Source organism: Terrapene carolina, unplaced genomic scaffold (genome assembly GCF_002925995.2).
Source record: "Terrapene carolina triunguis isolate 2854851 unplaced genomic scaffold, T_m_triunguis-2.0 Scaffold180, whole genome shotgun sequence".
NCBI classification, from domain to species: Eukaryota; Metazoa; Chordata; order Testudines; family Emydidae; genus Terrapene; species Terrapene triunguis.
The window spans coordinates 8,780,705-8,803,565 of record NW_020664531.1 but is presented as its reverse complement, the minus strand read 5'-3'; the positions used below and the strand labels follow the sequence as shown (position 1 = coordinate 8,803,565).

General features: G+C 41.0%; 1 protein-coding gene across 1 annotated transcript in view; it reads left to right on the top strand.

Moving 5' to 3' along the window:
- Positions 1–22,861, top strand: part of LOC113407030 (aromatic-L-amino-acid decarboxylase-like) — a 78,598-nt gene that overhangs the window by 32,184 nt on the left and 23,553 nt on the right. The window contains exons 6-8 of the mRNA XM_026654113.1: positions 8,232–8,298; positions 12,224–12,318; positions 17,550–17,617. Of these exons, the coding sequence (XP_026509898.1) occupies positions 8,232–8,298; positions 12,224–12,318; positions 17,550–17,617 (230 nt within the window). The remainder of the gene's footprint in view (positions 1–8,231; positions 8,299–12,223; positions 12,319–17,549; positions 17,618–22,861) is intronic.

Sequence of the window (22,861 nt, the reverse complement as noted above, 5' to 3'; positions counted from 1 at the left end):
AAAAAAGGGGGCAGCCAGAACGGCAAAGCTCCGTGGCCGGAGCGCGGGTGCAGGGGGACCGGCTGGGGGGCGGGAGGAGGAGGGAGCGGGCGGGAGAGAGAGAGAGAAGGGGGCGGCCAGGGCTACAGCGGGGGCGCTGCCACGCGGCCCCTTCCGCTGCACCACCTCCTGCCGCCTGCCGCGAGGGCTCCGCTCCGATCGGCGGGGAGGGAAGGAAGAGGACTGCCCTGCAGGGCGCTCTGGTTCTCCGCACCGCCGCCCCCTACAGGGCAGCCGGAGCGGACCAAAAAAAAGCGGCCGTGCCGCCCTAGGATTGGGCAGAATGCCGCCTCGAACAATCTGCCGCCCCAAGCACCAGCTTACTCAGCTGGTGCCTGGAGCTGGCCTTGCAATGAAGGGTAAAACCCATCTTGGCTCTCACAGTCCAAGTTGAGTCTACAGGGCTGGCAGTTAGAAAAAGCCCTGTCTTGTCATCTGAAGAAATTTGATATGGAAATTATTAGAAGACTACAAACATGCAAGCCCACAATACCATTTTTACAGAGCTTCTGTTCAGAGCAATCTTATTTGATTCAGAGTAGCCTGTACTTCGTCTTCTCTGTTTACTTAAGGTAAAATTTTCAAAAGGACCTACGTGATTTAGGCTTCTAAGTCCCATTATCAAAAGTGATTTAGGAACCTAGGTATCAGTGAAAGTCAGTCTGAAGTCACTTTTGAAAATTGGACTTAAAAACTTAAATCACTGGACACTTTTGGAAATCTTATCCTTTGCTTGCTTGTTTGTTTGTTTGATTTATTTTGATTGCCTTGGGCTCTGACTTTGTGGTATGTTAAAAGACCATGGCATGAGCACAACAGATGTTTCACAAGTGTAGGGGGATGCTGTTTTCTTGCCTTGGAGAAAAGGAATTGAATAATCTTGATGACCAAGTGAATTCCACCAATTGCCTTCCAGTGGAAATAAGACTCTTGTCCAAAATGAAGGCACCATCACTAAGGCTGCTCACATGAATTTACTTGTGCCATAGAACCTGCTGCAGAGAAATGCGTTTGTAATGGAGATCTCAGTTTCCTCCACTGGGGCAAACACAGCCCAGCACGTCATATAAGCAGCTTTTACATGCAGTGGGAAAGTTTAGCTGGTTTGGTTTGGTTTAACAAGTATATCAGGCTGTTCTGATTTTTTTAACAGCATGCTTCAGTGTTTCGTTTCTGCATGTCGTACACACAGTGCAATTCTGCATCATCTCTCCATGTGCTATCAGAAAGTTAATTGAGTTGCTTTGTTGCTCAGACCTCATCTACACACTCACAATGGAACTCGCCTCATAAATATTCACCATCTATTAATTTTTGCAGCTGTGGGAAAGGGAAATCAAATAATCTGTTTACAGATTCAGTGACACTGTTACAAAGGGTGTCTTTTTTTTAAACTGTATGTTGTCTCACTGGTTGCTTTGCTGTGCAATACAAGCCTTGAAAGGAAACATAGGCTAAGCCTGAGTTAATACGGCCAGTGTCAGCCCTTCCATTTATTTGTATACATAAAACATCTCAGCGAGGATTAGATGAAATCTCCTTATCCTTACTGCTAGCCTCCTAACTGAAAAGTATGCTCATTCTCTCTCATACTGGGCAGTAGCCCATGCACCCCATTCGTGCTCCCTTTTCTGCTCTTCAAGTTCTTTTGTTCTTGAGTAATTTGGGGTTATTTTATTTTGTTCCTGTGACAAAGATACGCAAGTTACTAAAGAAACACCTTCCACCACCTTATTACTCACCTCTTCTTCACTGATCTTTCTCTTAAGAGGGAGATGCAGTGTCAAAGCAGAAAGTTCTGCAAAAGGAACCCTGACGGAAAAGAGTTTGTGACAGCATATAGATCCTTCCATATCTACACTTACAAGCTTACAGTAAGATCTCTCGTTAGCCGTGTTATGCCAATGGGAGAGAGCTCTCCCTTCAACATAATAAAACCAGCTCAATGAGTGGCGGTAACTATGTCTGAGTCAGAGTGTTTTCCACTGACATAGCGCTGGGCACACAAGCACTAAAGTTTTGCCGACCTAAGTGCTAGTGTAGACATGGATCTGGGTTGCCTCTAAGTTCATGCAGTCTCTTGAGCAAAAATGATTTAATAGGGAGGGTGGAAAAGGAAAATAAAACCCTGTGTTTTATGGGCTGGATTCTCCTCTCAAAGGTACATGTATAAATCCGGAATCATTCCATTACAGTTAATAGAAATATAAGTGAGGAGAGATTCAGGCTCATGTGTTTACTGGGCCTGATAGGAAACAGGAGCTCTAATTAAAATAACTTGGTAACAGGGTTATAGCTTTAAGGTTTGGTTATCAGACCTGTTTGGCATTAAAAAAAAAAAAATCTTTGAACTTATATCCACCACTGACGTCTTTTAGCACTAGCAATTTATTCATTGGTGCACTTAGCACAAACTATAGTAAAAGCTGGGAGCAAGTCCAGAGTAGTAGTTTTCATTTGCTTTCCCCAAGTTCAAAGCTGTGTATATTTCCATTACAAAAGATGTTTGAAAAAATCAAGGCACAGCTATAACTCAACAAATTGAAACAGTTGAGTTACACAGGCTATTGACAAACAGGCCCGATCCCATGAGGTGCTGAGTGACTCCTGAGAGGAACTGAAGTTGGCAAGAGTTGAAGGCACTCAGCACCTGGGAGCAAGCCCCAAACTTGGCGAGTATGCTAGGGTGCCCAGCTCTGCAGTTGGGCCCCAATTCAGCAAAGCACTTAAGCACATGCTGAGATCCCATTGACTTAATTAGGACTTAAGCACATGCTGAAACTTAGGTGTTTTAAGTGCTTTGAGATGAAGGTACCTAAACTAGGTGTCTGAGTGCTGGTTTGAGTGTCCAAATGTGCAACACGGTACATTAACTTAGGCTCTAACAAGTTGGAAAATAGGGTCCACTGCATATAAACTACATTCGCTTAGGTGTGTATAAGTAATCTGCGAGTATATTGACTTTCATAAGCCAGTATGGATACATGACAGCAGCTGGTGTATATGTTACAATATACTTCAAAGAGCTATTGCAGTGTACTGCTGCTGCAATATGATCACGTTCTTGTTGACTAATGGCCCAGCAGAGACTCTCTGTGACTCTAGCAGAAACAGCTCTGCTGAGTGATGATTTACAGGATATGCACAAGCAGATACTTGGCATCCAGACCACTTTGGATGGTGATCGTATCAGAACTAGGCTGCTGGAGGTGCCAGCTTTCAGATGAGTTGCAAAACTGAGGTCCTGACCACAAATGATCATCAAAAATTCTAGATTTCACAAGAGTAATGGTGCTAGTTTCATGCCCTGGCCAAATTCTAGTTTGTCTATCTGAATTCCCCCTGCAGTTTGTCAGGTAAGGCATCTTTGCTTTCTGTCTAGAAAGTGGCATTGCAATGTGCTACATTCCACTCCAGAAGTAGCTGCATTACGAAGACAGGCACAGTTATCATCATTGTTAACTATTTCATTAATACAGATCCCAATATGATGAGCATAGTATTGGGGTGGGGGGAAGAGATGGATAGCTTAGCAACTACATGGTAGTGATTTTGAATTGAGTGTATAATATCCTGAGGTATTTTTAAATAGGTCTTGTATTTGCAGTAAAATGACAAGAAGTTTAGCATTCAAAACTCTGTGTCAGGTCTGAAATAACTTTGTGGGCTCCTTTCACCCTATCAGAATTTTAGAAGCTGGGATAAACCAGGCTGAATTTAGCTCAATGTGCATTGTTCATGTGTTAGCATGAATAAATATGACACCTACATAGAGATCACTGTTAATCAATTCTTAAAGTATGTCACATGCTTTAGTTTAGGGGTAGGCAACCTATGGCACGCATGCCAAAGGCGGCACACAAGCTGATTTTCAGTGGCACTCACACTGCCCGGGTCCTGGCCACCGGTCTGGGGGGCTCTGCATTTTAATGTAATTTTAAATGAAGCTTCTTAAACATTTTAAAAACCTTATTTACTTTACATACAACAATAGTTTAGTTATATATTATAGACTTATAGAAAGAGACCGTCTAAAAACGTTAAAATGTATTACTGGCACGCGAAACCTTAAATCAGAGTGAATAAATGAAGACTCAGCACACCACTTCTGAAAGGTTGCTGACCCCTGCTTTAGTATATTTAAATTAAATGAGCTTTCTTGGTTTTCTTATTATGTCCATTGCATTAACCAATAATCTCACTACTTCGATACCTCTGTAGTTTTTGTATGATAAACCCTATTCCTTTATTGAGTCTCATAAAACGTACATAGCTAACTTCGAGAAATGCAAGTAGGCAGATACTAGCTGTTGGCAGAGCAATCCCCCTTATGTATCATTGGGACACCAGTCTCCTGGAAGCTGTGGAAGCAGTGCTCCCTGGGGTTTATAATACAAACCTGCAGGGCATTATAAATATTTGTGCAGGTTTAGTCGTACTCAGGAAAGTACTATATGAGGTGACTGATGCCTGCATTTGGCTGCTTTACATCAGAGCAAGGGCTATGTTATATTTACACAACATGATCTGAAAAGGATAATGCCTTGGGCTCTTCGGAGCTCTCAGTTCCATTTCTGAGACGCTGCCTGTCCCTTGCCCCCTGCACAAATGTGATTATGCTGTTGTAATATGGGTTACAAATTGGGTTAGATTCATTGTTTAGTACTGATGCAAGGTAATGAGAGCCCTGAAGAGAGCAGATGCTGTTACTTTAAGTGGTTTCTGGGAATTAATGCAGGTGGCTTTGGGGTTCATGCACCTACAGAAAAAAACATTAAAATTATTTAAACAGCTGAGCCATTCTTTATGGAACAAGCCATTATTCAAACAACTGAGCATATGTATTGAATGTATACAATCTCTAATTATAATGGCACATTCCTTAAAGTGATTATAGAGAGCGTGTTTGTAGCTTAGTGTAATCATATAATGGTGCTGACACCAGTACACCGTATCTTTCAGCTGGCTGAATTGAGCTCAGCAATAATCTTGCTTCCCTTTATTGTCCCTCACTAACCACTGACACCTCTCCTGCACCCTCTTGGTGAAGGCCAGTAATCTAATTATAATACATATGTACAAAGAAGCAGAGTTATGACTGCGTGTGCCACGGTAATTTTGGGATTTCCTGACATGGGTCCTTAACCGTGTAACCTGAACACTGTAATCATTGTTCTTTATAGCCAACTTGTGCACATGCACTGACACAGCCCCATTTTCATAAAGGTGCTCTGTCTTTTTTAGGGCCCAATTTGCACTTGCACAATTTACATCCCTATTTTTGTACCTACAGTTCAACTGAAGGTGCCAATCTGATACCGGCGCCTCTTCCTGACTATAGGAGCAAATCAAATAGCCAGCAATGCAAGTACTCTAGTTCATTTTCAGTTCATCTGTGGTACAAGATCTGGGTGCATACTACACCAGTAGAATAGAGACCAAGCCTCAACCCTTTTTAAAATGTACCCCATAATTCCTAAAGGCAGGGGTTCATACCTGGGATGCTTCAACCTAAAGAGGGGTTGCAAACAGGGACCAGAGGGCTACAAACACCCTGTCTTTCATATATTTCTGAATGAGATGTGGGACCCAGGATGCTCCCAATATGGAAAGGGGATGGTGATATGGATAAGGCTAAGAACTCTTACTTTTGGTACACAATTCTATCACGGTGTGTGAATAAATCCCCATATCTATGTGTTTGCCATATCCTTTGTTTTCAGAACCTCATTTGTTTCCAAACAAGGTTCACAATAGTTAGATTGAAAAGACCTATTAGATCAGCCCTGCCACATTTTAATCATCCATTTGCCTGTAGCAATTCTTTTATGGTTGACTAAAATATGAATATCCTTATAATTATCATTGTTGTCATGATCAGGTTGAGGGAATAAGTTCTGTGCCTGGTCAGGTGATTTTTTTCATGGTTTTATAAGGCTGCATGAAGTCATGCAAGGGCAGGATATGGCCCCCTTAGAGGACTGTTTTACTAGATATAATTTGGTTGGCCATCTCTATGATATCCGAGTGCTTCCTATAAAACATAAACACACACAAAAAATCTCTTTTCTAGCTGTACCAGCAGGAATGAACATTAACGTTATTGTTGGAGATACATATAATATGGATGCAGATGTGTTTTGAGACGACTATTGCCCTGTGTTTTTAAAAGCCTACTCATAACATAGTATTTGCTCTCCTTTCTTGCAAGCTTTGATGAACAGTGCAATAGTTACCAAAATTGACATTTGAAGTTCTGTTGCTGGCCTCTAAGTTAGTATGAGAGCTAAACAAATATTTCCCCTCAAAATTTGAAGAACAGTGAATGGCCTTTTTTCTGCAAGTCATTTGAAGTTTTCCATTTAAAAAAAAAATTAACTGAAAGAAATTTTTCCTTTTTTAGGAGAAAAAGCACCTAGTCTTTAACTTGTCTAACTTAGCATATGTTAAAGTATACACTGCTTGTTCTACACTACACTCTTTAAAGGTATTAGAACATGTTTCCTAATGCCTAATAACAAACCTTTAAATCTTAGTCTATCCAAAGCCTAAGTGAGAGGAGACTGAGGCTCTAGGTATAAATCCAATCGCAAATCAACTTAACAGCAAACTTAAAACTACTCAATATGGATGGATATGCCACTGTATGTTTATATTAGTAATGGGAAGTTTTGGAAGGTCTCATCAGATTGATACCCAAAATGTAGGCTGCTTCTCCTTACATGAACCTTTTAAAGTCTGCAAATTGCAAATAGAAATCCTGCCAGATTTCCTGTACTTCCCATTTCAAGTTAGGCTATTCTTTCAGTATTCTGGCCTTTCTCATTGTGTTTTACCACTTAGTTTCCTGTCCCACACAGAAACAGGAAGGTCAGAGGCATGGGTAATTTGGGGGGGGGGGGGAATAACCAGACTCTTTCAGACTTCAAAAAATGTTTGATTGTGTTATGGGCAAAAGTTCATTAGGTTGGTTCTTTTTTTATCTTTCCCTAGTTTGCATCTATATGTCTATTACTCCCAAGGTGGATTACTAGGTGACGATTAAATGTGCATGTTCTATTGATAGATATTTTTATTAGAGTACAGGCACATTGCACACTGTGATTACATGTTGGTAAATTTGTGAAAGCATAAATTGGTGTAATTTATTGACTAAGGCAAACCAGAAGGACAAGGTTGTAGAAGGGAAGCAACCAAGAGTAAGAAGGATGTTCTTTAGCTTAAGGCACTGGACTGGGATTCAAGACATTTGGGTTCCGTTCCTGGCCCTGCCACAGACTTCCTGTGAGACCTGGGAATAATTAATCACTTTGGGCCTCAATTCTCCAGCTACAAAGTAGGAATAATAATACTTCCTTTGTCTACCATATATATTTAGACTGTAAACTATCCAGTGCATGGACTGTCTCTCACCATGTGTGTATATACAGCACCTAGCACCAAAGGCCCGCATTTTCATTGGGCTTGTATATGTTTATATCGATCAGAATAACAGTAATATACAAGATAAAGCAGCCCCCACACTTTAGCTTACACTCTCCTGTTGGTTGCTTTCACTCCACATTTTCACTCCTCTCAGGGGAAGTTACAACAGCTTACATTCACCCACTTATATCTTCCTGCTAATGTGAAACTTCCTCCATTATTTACATCACATCTGCATTTGGCCCATTGTGTTCATAGTGCTGCAGACAGTTTAGAAGAGAGAGATGCACACACACAGGGAAGAGTCAGGGAAGCTGACTTTGAGTGTTTAGCATGACCCTGGAAGAGAAGAGCCTGTGAGAAAATCACCAGCCTGTGATAGCGCCAGTAACTTATCCTTAAACCACATTCTGAGCTCAGTTATACCAGCATAAATCAGAATGAATTTCATTGACTTCAGTAGAGCTATTATAGATTGACACTTGCGTAGCTGAAATTAGTGTTTGGAGATATACGTGGAATCAAAATCCTTGGTGCAAACTCCCATAAACTCTGGAACCATCTTGCATCCAGAACGACACACTGCAATTCAGTTGTTGGGTAGGTATTGATTAGAAGGCTGCAATTATGTGTGGGTATTCAGAAGTCCTAAATCACCAGAGTTCTTTCTATTCCTTGAGGTCTTTGTGGCTTGCTGTTTCTCAGTTGGTAATTGTCTTTGCTGGAAAATTTGATTTTAAAGTTTTGCCTTTTGTTTTTCTCTTCAGTTTTGTGCAACACTCGGAACCACATCTTGTTGCTCCTTTGACAGACTGTTAGAACTGGGTCCTATTTGTAAGTCATTCCCTGCTGCTTCTCTCTAAAATTTAAATATAAGTTACAGTCTCTTGTTGGTTCATTTCCTGGGTGTTATGCAGTGTCAGTGTCCAAATGCAATAATCCTGTCTATAAATCTTTCACTTGCAGTTGTTTTCTAATATTGCTTCAAGTAGCAAACTTGTATTTTTAGGCCGGATTACTAACGGGTAAGAAAGATGGCCATAACTTCAAAGTTTTGTTTTTAAAAAACCCTCCTTTGTGGCAACATATTTTAGGACCACAAAATGCTTACGTGCTTGACTTTGTGGCTCCTTTCTTTGGTCTGTTCTGCATGGGTCAGAAAAGCTCCACCTGAAGCAGATTGAAAAAAGGCTGAACTCAATGTCTTTCCTTGTGCCCCTCTGTCACTTTGCATCAGTCAGGACACACAGGTGAATGAGTTGAGACACAAGGGTGGTTTAAGTGGCAGGCAGCAACTTTAGTAACGTATCACTGTTATCTGTCCTGTCTCCCATATACCAGGTATTAACATGGGTCCAATGCAGGATTACAGGGCTCCCACCATATAGCCAATAACTAGGGGTAGACCTTCCTCAGCCTACCTCTAAGATTCAGCTCACTTTGCTAAATCCTCTCACCCTGCCTCCTGTGAGGGGGATACAGCATACCAAAAGAGGGACCTCATTTCTCAAAGACTTCGTCTCTCCTTTTCCCAAGGTCCACCAATGAAATCACAGATCTGTTCCACTCCTGGGAGCTGGCTCTTTTGGCCTCTTATTTGCACCAACCGCAAGTTGCAACAAGCTAAACAGTCACACAAGTTATTGTTGTTAAATTCTAAGTTCTCTTCTATTTAACCTTAACTATGCCTTCATAATGCTGTGAGATAGGCAAAAAATTCTACCAGGCCTCTGCCAATTTAGCCCAATGGGAAAAATTCCTTCCTGATCCCCAAAACAAGGGGGTGATCAGACCTGCAGCATCCTAATAAACACAGCTCCTATAATACAGGGACGGAGGATGAGGCACTAAAAATGGAGCAAGAGGCTCCAAAAATTTCAGTCCAGGGTTTAAATGAACAGTATTGCCAATATCAGGAGATCAAGTCATGAGTCAGACCCCGCAAAAAAATCATGAGATTGGCCCAAAAGTCATGAGACTTTTTAAAGAAAAAGATTCTATTGTGTTTTCTCAGTCTGTCTTTTGAGTTTCTTTATTCTCCCTGCCTGACCCCAGCATCTGCAAAACAATTTATTGGATAAAATGATTTTGGCCCTTGCTGCAGGAGCTCTTACTCACCTATTTGTTCATCCACTGCCCACTAATTAATCCTGTCCACAAGTTTCCCCCTCTGTTCAGCCCCACTATGTTGGTTTACCCCACCCACATCCTGGACTCAGTTTAGTTTCCCACCATCAATTCAGCCCTTCCATCAGTCCCCATCCCCATGGTACGGCCCTACCCTCCAAGCCTCACATCTGTTCCTCCTGGGGTTCTTGCTCCCCCTGCTCCCAGGCCTGGGGGACTGCAGCAGGGTTCCCACTCCCCTTTCCAAGGCTGGGGGGCAGATCTAGGGGCTCTTCACCCCCTCTACTGCTTCCCAGGCCGGGTGCTTCATGGGGGAGGAGAGGAGCAGATGCACCATCCTGTCCATATTTCTCACAGTCAGGGAAGGGGAAGAGGGAGTGGAGTTGTTCTCAGCTGCTGGGCTCTTTCCTATCTCCTCCCCTCCTATGAGGTTGGTGAGAGGAGGGGAGAGATTCTGCCAGCTTCCATTTGTGTGAAGGGTGGAGCTTCTCGCATCATCTCGAGACAGGCTCCGACACCCTCTGAAATCCCTTCACCTGTGATAAAACTATAAGAGTTGGCAATACTAGATTAATGAAAGTTGAGAGTAAGGAGCCACCTGGCTCCCATCTCTTTCTGCCTGGGCAACGGGAAGCAGAGAGCTCATAGAGGAGGGGCCATCCCTGCATTCCTCCAGCATGTGCTCCCCCCTTCTTCCTCAGGGGCTGTCCCCCTCCCCTACAGGTCCACTCAAGTTTTCCACCATTGAACAGTGTGGATGGCATTTTTTGTCTCTTTGCTTCCCACCACTATAGAGACGAAAGAAGTAAGAAACAAAGGGACAGAAGTATTTTCCTTGCCCCTCCTCCCACTTACCCGTCCTGCTCTAGCCCCAGTGAGTTGCACTGACTAGATTGAGTCATTGACTCCTATTGCAAGATTGTTACCTGATAAATTATGAACAACTTTGGCCTTGAACAGTGGTTGGTATGAAACACGTGCTCACTGCATAATCAGAGTGACATACAGGTATAGATTACACTTGGGGTAGCAATATGTCTAGAACAAACATTTTGTAGTTATAAAAAACCCTGAATGCCTTGATGGTTGCAATTTTTCATGTCACTATTTTGGGCATCTTCAAAGATGTTTTTGGGGCACAGGGACATTGTATGAAAAACCAGAATCATCCTGGTAAAACTAGGATGAGATTTGCTGTATTGTGAATTAATCTGGGGGAAAAACAGAGAGTGTGCGTTGCCCTGTTTGAACGCTTGAGTTGTAATAATTTGTTTCCGTGTATGTAGTACAAACAGGCTTCAGGGCTTCAATCTGTTCCTAATCCTGCTCCCCTAGGCTGTTTGTCATCGTTTGCTTAACAGCTAGTAATGAGTCTACTGTTCAGGAAATAGCCTGCAGACTCAATATCGTAAAATAGGGACACATCACATTAGGGGTAGAATAACAAGCTGTGAATGTGGAGCTTTTTAAAATCACTTTTGGTGAAATTGCCCTTGTGCAGAGGGGTCCAGCACAAGACTAGTGTGCTGCTTGAAGCACAAGCCTTTGTCCTGGCCCCTGTGCACAGGGGTGAACTTCACCCTCAGTGTACATATGTATAAGTCATAAAATGAGTAACACACCCAGAGCCAGGTGAACTCAGTGCAAAACAATAATAATAATCTCAAACATTTGTTCAAATAAAAGCTGAGAATTAACTTTGAGGAGATACACAATTTTTTAATGTGTTTTTTGCAAACATTTATGCAAATGAATTTTAGTTCACAAGAATCCAAGTACTTGTGTAACTAATCTTTGCACATGAATATTGATTTGAGTGTGTGTGTGTGATTATATAATGTAAAAAAAAAATATGCACCAGAAGTGTTTGGTGGCTGTTGTGACTGATTTTGTTGGCTTGTTTCAATGCCGTCCAGTCATGGACCAGAAACATTACCATATGACTTACTGTCAATGAACAGTCGCATAGAGTGAACAGTGAGGTCCATATTCTGAAATATTTTTGCAAAAACAATTTATTGAATAATTTAAGGTAACAGATTTGTAATACGTCAAAGTTTGCTCATCGGTAAGAACAAAGTTTGTTTATAGTTTAATATCCCAAAATAAATTCATTGCTGTAAATAGTTTGTTCACTCTGTTAGGTCCCTGGAAACTCATGTCATATAAGAATGTATCATCTTGGAGCTCTCACCATTGCTAAAAGGGGCCAGCAAAGTCAAAACTCGTGTTGCTATTCCAGTTACAAAAATAGAGAGCTTTCTTTATAGAAATTAATTAACATCACTAGTTTTTTTAAAGAAATACATATTTTAAGCATCCTGAATTGATCATAAATTAAGATTTTGTATTGCAAGTTAATAGTAAACAGAGTGTCTAAGGGCTCAATCCTGTTAATAGAACTGTGGAGATGGGAAGGGTCTGTGTGCATGGATTCTTTAGCAGAACAGAGGCCTATGTGATGCGACCTCTTAGATCTCTGTCCTAATTGAATTGATAAAATATGAATGGCAAAGAAAAAACAAAATTGCAGGGACTGCAAATCCCCTCTAGTCACTTGGTCTAATGCAAAGAAAATGTTTTAAAGAAAAAAGCTGTCTTTGCTTATTTAATTTCCTTCATTTTTTTCCAGGCAATAAGGAGAATATCTGGATGCATATTGATGCAGCATATGCAGGGAGTGCTTTCATCTGCCCTGAATTCCGACATCTTCTAAATGGCGTGGAGGTTTGTGATGCTCCCCAGGGGTACCCAGGGTTGCGTGGGACCTCAGCACCACCTACCCTTAGTGTGAAGCAGTCTTGTCTGTGCCTGCCTGTGGATTAGCTCCCTGAAACCAACAACCTCTGGGAGTACAAGCCTTCCTGGCCCCCCCGCAGGCCTCGCTCTCTGTGTACAAGGAGCGACAGGCACACACCAACCCCTGAATACTCAAAGTATTCCCTGAAGTTTCCAGCCCCTTATCCACTGGACACTCACAGTATTGCCAGAGCTGCTGTTCACAAAGGACAGTACATACCAGATTGTAAGATTCAACTGAGGACAATCACTTTGCTTAACATAGGGGGTGGGTGTGTGTGTGTATGTATACATATATATAGTGAAAACGAGAATAAGTTTATTATCAAAGAATAGCGATTCAAGTAATAGTGAGTAAGAATATCTAAATCACTTGGTAAACTGGGTGCAAGTGAACAATGCACATTTTAATACGGCTAAATGTATATATCTAGGACCAAAGAATGTAGGGCAGCCTTACAGGATGGGGGATTCTATCCTGGGAAGCAGTGACTCTGAAAAAGATTTGGGGGTCGTGGAGGATAATCAGCTGAACATGAGCTCCCAATGTGACTCTGTGGCCAAAAGAGCTAATGAGATCCTGGGACAATTAAACAAGGGAGTCTCGCATAAGAGCAGAAGAGTTATTTTACCTCTGAATTTGGCACTGGTGCGACTGCTGCTTGAATACTGTATACTGTGTCCTGTTCTGGTGCCCACAATTCAAGAAGGACATTGATAAATTGGAGAGGGTTCAGAAAAGAATCATGGAAATTATTTTGGGGAAGTTCTATGGCCCTGTGTTATACAGGTGGTAAGACTAGATGATCACAATGGTCCCTTCTGGCCTTAGAATCTATGAATATTGGAAACAAATGGTTACATGGAAAACAAAATCATAACATGCTTTCTAGACACTAAACTTGACTAACAAGTTACTTTAATCTAAAGATGTTTATCTCACCCAAAGTTCTCTCCAACGTACACCCCTTTTTTTCATTAAGCAAAAGCGCTATCCTCTTACTTCTTCAGAGAAGGGTGCCAGGGCATCCCTTTCCTCCCTACCCAAATATACTCAAGTAAATATTTGATATGTACCTCTCTGCCCCTGCTGTGTTCACTGTCCTGTTAGTTCTGTCTTACAATCCTTCATTTACATTCAGTTCAGACTGGAGATAGGAGACCCATTGTAAACAACACAAGACTCAAATTAGATGTAAACAAATAGATGGAGAGACATCTCAGTCTGACAGCAAACCTGTTTTTCACTCTTCCTTGTGTCTAATACCTTGATACAAAGTTTAAGAACATATTTTCAGTGTGTATCCATAACTCCTTACATAGTATCTGTACATACATTTCACAATGATATTAATGACCAATGTGACACTGGCTTTCATTTCAGACCTCACATAACATTCTTTAGTAAACCAGAATGTACTTCGTAGAATCAGGAGATTCCTGCAACCTTCCTATGCACTCTCTTGTCAGCTGACAAAAAAGAAAGGCCCCATAGATTCTTAAACCTCTGCTTTCCTGTGACTGTAACCCAGAGTCCATGCTCGATCAAGATGCTGCACTTCTGTACAAAATATCAAAAGTGATGGATAGAAACCAAACTTTGTGTAAGTCTGGCCATGCTGGCGAAGAGCATTTCCTTCCTTTGGCCCCCCAGCACCTCCTCTGGCACCGTGAAAAGATATTGGAGGAGGAGGCGTAGGTTTGTGTGTTTTACCAGAAGCCCTTGCACCCAGCCAGTCTAGTCCCTGTCCCGTCCCACAAATGATCCCCAAATCAGCAGAAACGACTCCGAGAGGACCTGGAAGTTGCTCCTTCCCACAGCTTGGATCTTGATCAGGACATAAACTTCTTTTAAGTTCCAAGTAGGGAAGGATTATATCAAAATGTTGGATTGTTGATTCAGACCACTATCGAGACAGGGGTCAGCTGTTAAATGCAATCCAGATCCTCCCGAAGTTTAGAGAAAGGGCTGCATGTCCAGCATTTTGGTTTTTGGGCCCATCTTAGTCATCATTCAGTAAGTTTGTCCTACAGGCTAAGCTACAAAAGGCAGCAACCTAAACTCATAACTGTGGTCTTAGGCACATTTGGGAGGAATTTGTATTGTGACAAAGTTCCTCCTCTACCTTGGTGGGTCCTGCGCTTATTGGCAGATTTGCTCGCCTCAGAGATCTTCCCCTCTGGTGGAACCCACAGTCCGGATCAACTCCTCCTGTGTCTGATCAGGAGTTGGGAGGTTTGGGGGGAACCTGGGCCCGCCCTCTACTCCGGGTTCCAGCCCAGGGCCCTGTGGATTGCAGCTGTCTATAGTGCCTCCTGTAACAGTTTCATGACAGCTACAACTCCCTGGGCTACTTCCCCATGGCCTCCTCCAAACACCTTCCTTATTCTCACCACAGGACCTTCCTCCTGGTGTCTGATAACGCTTGTACTCCTCAGTCCTCCAGCAGCACACCCTCTCACTCTCAGCTCCATGCACCTCTTGCTCCCAGTTCCTCACACTCGCACCACAAACTGAAGTGAGCTCCTTTTTTAAACCCAGGTGCCATGATTAGCCTGCCTTAATTGATTCTAGCAGCTTCTTGATTGGCTGCAGGTGTTCTAATCAGCCTGTCTGCCTTAATTGTTTCCAGAAAGTTCCTGATTGTCCTGGAACCTTCCCTGTTACCTTACCCAGGGAAAAGGGACCTACTTAATCTGGGGCTAATATATCTGCCTTCTATCACTCTCCTGTATCCACTGGCTCCCTTGACACCTTCGAGGAGCAGTGGGCGCTGTTCGGGGTTCTCTGCTTGGTGTCCCCGTCTGGTTCGCTTCATTTGACCCTTTGACCTCACTCCTGTCCCTGTTCTTTTATTAGTTGTCCCCCGTAATGTTTTGGTCTCCAGGTCCTGTGGACCCCCCCCTTGGGCTGGGGGGGATCCTTTAGCAGTGGGCGGGCTTCGCCCGCCCACTTCCTGGATCCCAATAGGATCACTCTCCTGTAGCCATCTGGCCTGACCCTGTCACAGTATAAATAAGGTAACATTAAAAGATTTGAGAACCATAGATCCATTTTTGAAATGCTCCTCTTGGGAGTGAATCCTTACAGCTGCTTTTAGAGCGTAAAATTTGTGCAAAAATGCAGAGTTGAACACAGACAAACTTGCTCCTCAGAGAAGCAAAACTTAGCTTTGCCAACTCTCACAATTTTATCATATCAAAAATGGCTTTAGTTTATAATGGTTACCATGTCAGGTAAAACCATTTCTGCAATTTTTACACACGCACAAAAATTTGCTGTTCAAAATACCAAGTAGCACTGAATCAACCCAGGATGAGAAAGAGTGACTTTTGCTTAAATATCCTGGTAGAGAACATTTTAACATCCTAATTCTATAACGTTTTTAAAATATAACAACCACTATCTCACCTGTTTTGAAAGCAAGACATAGAAGTATTACTATATACCTCCTACGGGGCATATACCATAGGGTTGCCAACCCTCCATGATTGTCCTGGAGTCTCCAGAAATTAAAGATTCATCTTTAATTAAAGATTTTGTCATTTGATGAAACCTCCAGGAATACGTCCAACCAAAATTGGCAACCCTACATATAAGGCCAGACTGTGGCTGTGTCTATAACAGATGGTGTTTAATATTTGAAAATGAGTCAGTTGAAATTTTCTTCCAATAACTCTCAGGTTCCTTTTTCTTTTCCTCTTACTGAGTCACTTGGCACTTAGTTGCTTAGATAAGGGTGCTGCAATTTCCTGATGCTCCCCTCACACAGTCAGATAAGTCCTTGTCTTCCACGTCAGTGGAGAAAATATCACTGTTTGGTAAAGACAGAAATTTAAACAGAGCAGCTCTGATAGGTAGACTAATAAAAGAGGAGGAAAAACCTAACAAATGAAGCATTTCTCTCTCATTCTTTTTTTTTTTATCAGCAAATGAAGCTTGCTGTAATTTCCTGTGTGGGTTTTATTTATTATTTTTATTGGTTCCTGTAGGAAATGAATCAACATCCATTGCACAGCCAGCATCTGTCAGTGTAGCAACTATTCAACAGCTCTGAATAGATTCCCTACCTCAGATATTAGAAGGATAAAAAACTCCTCCAACATGGGCAACCACTGCCCTTTCACCAAAGATGAGGAAGTTAATGAGAAACAAATGTGAAAAAATAGCTATTAGGTGGCGACTGGTGCTTCAAGATCCCCACTTCTCCTTTGTGTCCCTGCTGTTCAACATCAACTGCTGCCACAGGACCTAAAGTAGAAGACTTTCAACACAAATGTCCTTCATGCCTTTCACAGCATGAAGCTTCTATACTGAATACGTGTAATGCGAAGTTGATATTGTCAAAAATTTAACATATAGCTATGCGTTCTGTGTAGAACTGGTTGAAAGTGGGGGGTTTTTTGTATAAATTTAGTTTAGATGAGAAATGACTGACTAAATGAAAAAAAATTTAGGGAAAAAATGATTTTTGACCACCTTTAATTCTGTGGTTAGACTGACTGAAACACAATTCTAGATCAAAATCTATATTACCTGGGTGTGCACACATATAAAATATATGTCTATGTTTATATTAATTGCTTACTCTGTGAAATAGTGAAATCTAGGAACTCTTGAGTAGAAAATGGGCTAAAAACCAAAATTTGGGATGTCTTTTGTTTATAATGAGTTTTTTGTTTACATTGAGATAATGTTTATATATGATATATATTAAAATAAAGTTCAAAAAATCTATATTAAAAGCACATTATCAATGGCACAAGTCAAACATTCAAGATTTAGGAGATGCCAGAAGTTAGGTTGTCCAAGCACCCTGAATTCTGCTCCCTTGTGTGTATGCATAATGGCTCTGATTCAGCCAAGTGTACTTAAGCATATGTATAACTTTGAGCAAGCATGTAGTCCTGTTGACCCCTGAAGGCTTACATGAGGCTTACATGGTAGATATTCCTTTTGATGGTCCTCTGTGCGGGATGAATTTCACTCAACATGCACATATAACTCTCATTCACGTTAGAATTTCAGGAAAGCATTTCGTTTATGTTTTAGTGCTGTCCTGAATCTGGGTGCAATTGGGAAAATTGACAGTGCTTTTATAACTTGAGGACTCTGACCCATATTTTTTCTAATTCTTCTTTTTTTTAAACCCTGTCAGTTTGCAGATTCATTTAACTTTAACCCTCACAAATGGCTCCTAGTGAATTTTGACTGCTCTGCTATGTGGTAAGTAATACAGGATATATAAAGTTGTCAGAAATAGTAAACTTTATGGTGAAGCACACTCTTTCTAAACACTTTTATTCCCTTTGTCACATAGAAATATGGAGTTTTGTCTAGTGTTTGCCTAAGTGAATGATTCACAGTAGTATGATAAATTGTTGGACTGAGGTGGTAGAAAACCAGAGATGGGTCTGAGCCCTGAAGTTTGGAGGTAGACATGAACATTCAGGAGATTCAGATTTATTCCATTTTGTGCCCATCATTTACAGAAATGAATTGCACATTACACCAAGATTCTTTCTCTATTTTGATATGGTCTCTCTGAGTCTTGACTGCACACTTTAAACACCTTTGTTTATAGAGTCTGGACTTTAGTAGATTCAGAGCAGTGCGATTCAAAGAAGCCTTTGTAAATGTTTTTCAATTATTTTCATTATTCATGTGTGAGGAGCAAGACTGTATTTTGTGTTCCAAAGAGGTGCCACAGAAAAACCTGCAGGTACATCGGGGACACAAAGCAAAATGGCCTAAAGGAAACAATCATCATCACAAGGAGAATATTATTATTATTAATAATAATAATAAAAAACAGAATAATATAAAATTCTCATAACAGACAATCCCATAGCTAGGACTTAGAGTTTCCCAACACAACTAAGTGTATTGCCAACATCTTGCAGTCACCCACCATCTGAGTATATTGATTACCAAAAGAGCTGCTCAGGAAATGGTAAATATTTTCCATGAAAAATTTCAAAAGAAACTTTTTTAAAAAAATCGTTTTTTTAAAAACCGTTCAGTTTTCAAAAACTGAAAAAAATTGGCTTTAAATTTTTTGTTGAAAAACTAACATTTTCATTTTGGAAAAAAGGCCATTTTTCATTTTAAAAAAAAGTCAGATGAAAAATCTGGAACAGTACTAATTATCAATACTTTCCCTCTCTCTTATCTTCAGCATTACTAATGTGTAAAAACATGAGACTTTTGTGCCTATGGCTTCATCCCTAGTTACAAATGTACATATCACCATGTAATAGGAGTTTTTCAGCTCGTAGGTTAGGGTTGCTAACTCTAAACTGTCCAGATCAGTGTCCTACTGCAAATGTACTTCTTTTTGGTAGGTATCAGTAGGTTATTATGATTATTCATCACTGTAGCACCTAGGAGCCCTCATCATGAACTAGGACCCCCATTGTGCTAGGTGCTGTGCAAATGCAGAACAGAAACAGTCCCTGTTTCTGGTGTTTTGATTCTGCCTCATTCTTACTGGTAGTCACATCTCAATAAAGAATATTTTGAGGTTTAGAACCAAGCCCTAGAGTGTAATTATCTCATGCTGAGATGTGTGTCTCTGTGTAAACATTAGAAGGGAGAAGGGCGGAATTCATTTTCTTGCTTCCCCCTCAACTCCCTTTCATGATTCAGAGAACCAAGTGTCTGAGAAGCCACTGATGGAAGTGAGGAAATGAACCATCATACTCTTGGCTTTCTCTCTCAATTCAGTTCTCATAAATTAACGGGCCTCTTATGGCAACAAAAAGTTATAAGAAACTCAGTAGCTGCATTCATGAGCAGTTAGAGCAAACACTTTTCATTTCTTTGAAAGGAAAGTAGTTTAAATCACAAAATAACTACTGAATGGTGCAATATCTAGACATTGTTAGAGTATGAATTTGCTCTTGCTTGCACGGACAAAAATCTATGGAGTTACACCAATGTAAAACTGGCGTAAGTCAGAGGAGACTCGGGCCTTGAAGAGGAGATTTTCAAAGGCTCAAACGGCAGTGAGATGCCTCACTTACGTTTGTGCATCCCTTGGAAAATCTCCCCCTTAATCCCTTCCACTCATAATTCTGTTAAGCCAAGTTAAAAGTATGTAAAAACAATTACAAAGTCATTTTTTGAATTGTATTGCTCCTACTCTGCCAAAGCCCAGACATTTAAAAATCTTTATATATGCATGTATGCACAATTGTAAAAAATAACCTTAAAAGAATTCACTCAAAAATCCGGGCAACCTTAACTTTGTAAAGTCCAAACTCTCTTCATTTTGAATTCTTTACTTGGCAACTTTAACATTTTGAATGTAGTTTTTTAAACTGAATTTCCGACGGCTTGTGGTAGTGGTTTATCATGACAGATAAATTCTATGATGTAGAACAACTTTCTAGACAGCACTGGAACAGTGAACTCACACTTTGTGCGTTGGTTTGTGCATAATCCTATGGAATGAGATAGGGTTCCTCCCAGACTCCAGGGGCATACAGTCTCAGGCCCTAGAGGTAGTTTGCAATTCACTGCGAATGGATAAACTATTCCTATTTAGTTCTCAGTCCACAGAGCAAGGTCCATATAAATCTTGTCCAAACCTGGGTGCTTAAAGTTAGGCACATTAATCCTAGTTTAGGCACCTAAATAAAAGTAGCCTGACTTTCACAGGAGTGAGAACCTGCAGTTCCTGTTGGAGTTAATGGGTGCTCAGAAGTACATACAGTCATCAGGGTCTCTCTTCCTTTCTCTTTAAATGCACTATTAATTAGTATTATTATTTTATTAGTCTGATTTTTTATTATTATTAAAATGATCCTGTTTGTATCAAGAAAGAGCAAAACCACTCCAGGCAGGCCAATAACGCTAGCAGCAGAATACCTTCATTTTACGCCTCAATAACACTGAATGATTCCAATGAGACCTACTTTTTTATTCTGATCATAAAAATATAGCAATGTTGGTTTCTGACCCACAGGAAAGCCTTGGGGGAAACAAACCTCCATACATGAAAGCAACTGTCTCCAGACATATGATCTTCTATATGTGGGCAGCACTACATTCCGTTATTAATCCTGCTATATTTTCCACCAATAACTTGAAAGGTTTCCTTATTGCCCTACTGGATTACCACTTTGTGTTATTGTTCACACACATTCATTATCTATGTGCTGCCAGGATGAGTTACCCTTCATAGCACTATTGTGGGGGGCTTTTTTGTTTGTTTTTTTCTCTAGCTAATACTTTACATCAGTCACTTTCTCTGCCTCATCCTTCCAATGAATTACCTTTCCCAAAGACCCAGTTAATCAGTCAAAGGGGGGGAAAGCACTGCTGGAACAATCCAGCGCTCCCAAATTCTTCTGCAAAGCAACTGCAGAAGTCTCTTCTAAGCAAAGCTGTGATACTTACTGTAGATGACCTCCTGTAGCAATTTGCTTGATTAGATTTCTCCCTCGGGTTCAAATGCAATGGTGTTTACATCCATTCACATGCATGCACAGGGCCAATTTCTTATTCTTGCCTGTTTAATCTGCCAAGGCATTTATACTGTAGTTATCACTGGTGTCTAAGCACTTCAAAACCACAGCCTGAAACGCATAGGCATCCCTATAATTTTGGTTGTGGGTCTGATCTAAAACCAGAAGGACATATTTCTGATTCCACCAGATAAAAGATCTTACAAAAGCAGCTGCTCTCATAAGATTTTGACTCTGTATGGAGGAAAATCTCATGAGAGCTGGGAAGATTTCTGCCACTTTGGGCTGAAGCTTCATCAGAATACATTGCAAGATGTTGGTGCCATTGGGGCCTCACTTCAGCAACGCACTTAAGCATGTGCTTAAGTCCCATTGATTTAAAAGGGAATTAAACATGTACTTAAAGGTAAGTATAGGAGTAAGTGCTTTGCTGAAGAGGGGCCTGAAGCCAAGCCTGAACCCAAACCCTGAACTGGAGCCTAAACACAGTCCAGGTTTAAACATCAACTCTCTCTGAAGAATGGGAATTCCACCTAATACAAAGGTGAAACATCAGATGGAAATATATTCATAAAGGCTGGGATTTTCAAAGGAGTCTGAGGGCTTGTCTACATGGCAATTTAGTGTGCAGCAAGCCAGGGTGTGATCTACAGCTCACAAGCCTGCCACGCACTAACTGGCCAGTTAGACCCTGCTATCATACACTAAAAGGTCCAAATGCACTTTGACCTACAGCTGTTCCGAAATGCACTAAGGAACTTTTAATGTGCGATAGCAGGGTCCACACAGCCAGTCAGTGTGCAGGAAGCCGGTGTGCTCTAGATTCACAACCTGGCTTACAGTACGCTAAAGGATTTTGAACATATTTTTTTTAAAAAGGAAAATGTTTTTTATAGTTTAAAATAAAATTTTACAAGGAGTTAATCTATAATGAGAAGTAATCACTTTGATTATTTTCTTTTTCAATTAAAATAGACATGATAATTGAGGTCTTTAAAAGCTGCAGTTGTGCAATCAAAATAAGTAACTACTTTTCATAATGATTTCATTATTCTATTCAGAGGGATTTTTATTGTGCACTTGGCGGTATGAAGCTTTAATGTGCAGATCTCAGCCAGCTAGATCTTAATGGGTCTATTAGCATGACTTCAGATCTTTACGAAAGCTTCAACCCCCATAAGGTATCAAAGGAACTTTCTAAAATATGTACAGAGACCTTAAATCAGACAGTGGTATGCACAAATGAAGGTAAGGGCATGACTTAAACCCTCAGATGTATTCAGTATTAGAAGCTAAAATTCATTGTGGGGAATCTTAACTATTCAGGATCAAATTTAGACCTGGTGTGTGCAGATGCAGCTCTATTGGCTTTATTTCTTAGGATTTTAGACTTTTTTTAAATAAAGCCCTCTCAAATAGACATTTTCTTATTGTCAGATAGAATCTTTGAGACTTTTACCTGGGAAAGACCATATCCCCTTTAAAAACAATAACGTCCGTTTAGTACCTGCAGGCTCACCAACACAATTGTTTCTAAGGCTACGTCCTCACTACGGGGGGGGTGTGTCGATTTAAGATACGCAAATTCAGCTACGCGCATAGCGTAGCTGAATTCGACGTATCGCAGCCGACTTACCCCGCTGTAAGGACGGTGGCAAAATCAACCTCTGCGGCTTCCCGTCGACGGCGCTTACTCCCACCTCTGCTGGTGGAGTAAGAGCGTTGATTCGGGGATCGATTGTCGCGTCCCGACGGGATGTGATAATTCGATCCCCGAGAGGTCGATTTCTACCCGCCGATTCAGGCGGGTAGTGTAGACTTAGCCTAAGTATCCACCTATGAGCTAGTAGGAGTGGGAGTTGAAAACATTTAAGCACCTTTTGAAAAAATTGCCACATCATAGCAAATGTTTAATCAGATGTCCTTTCTCTGATATTGCTCAATACTGGATGTTGCAAAAGAAGGGGTGGATCTCTAGTTCTAATGGTTCATTGCTTCA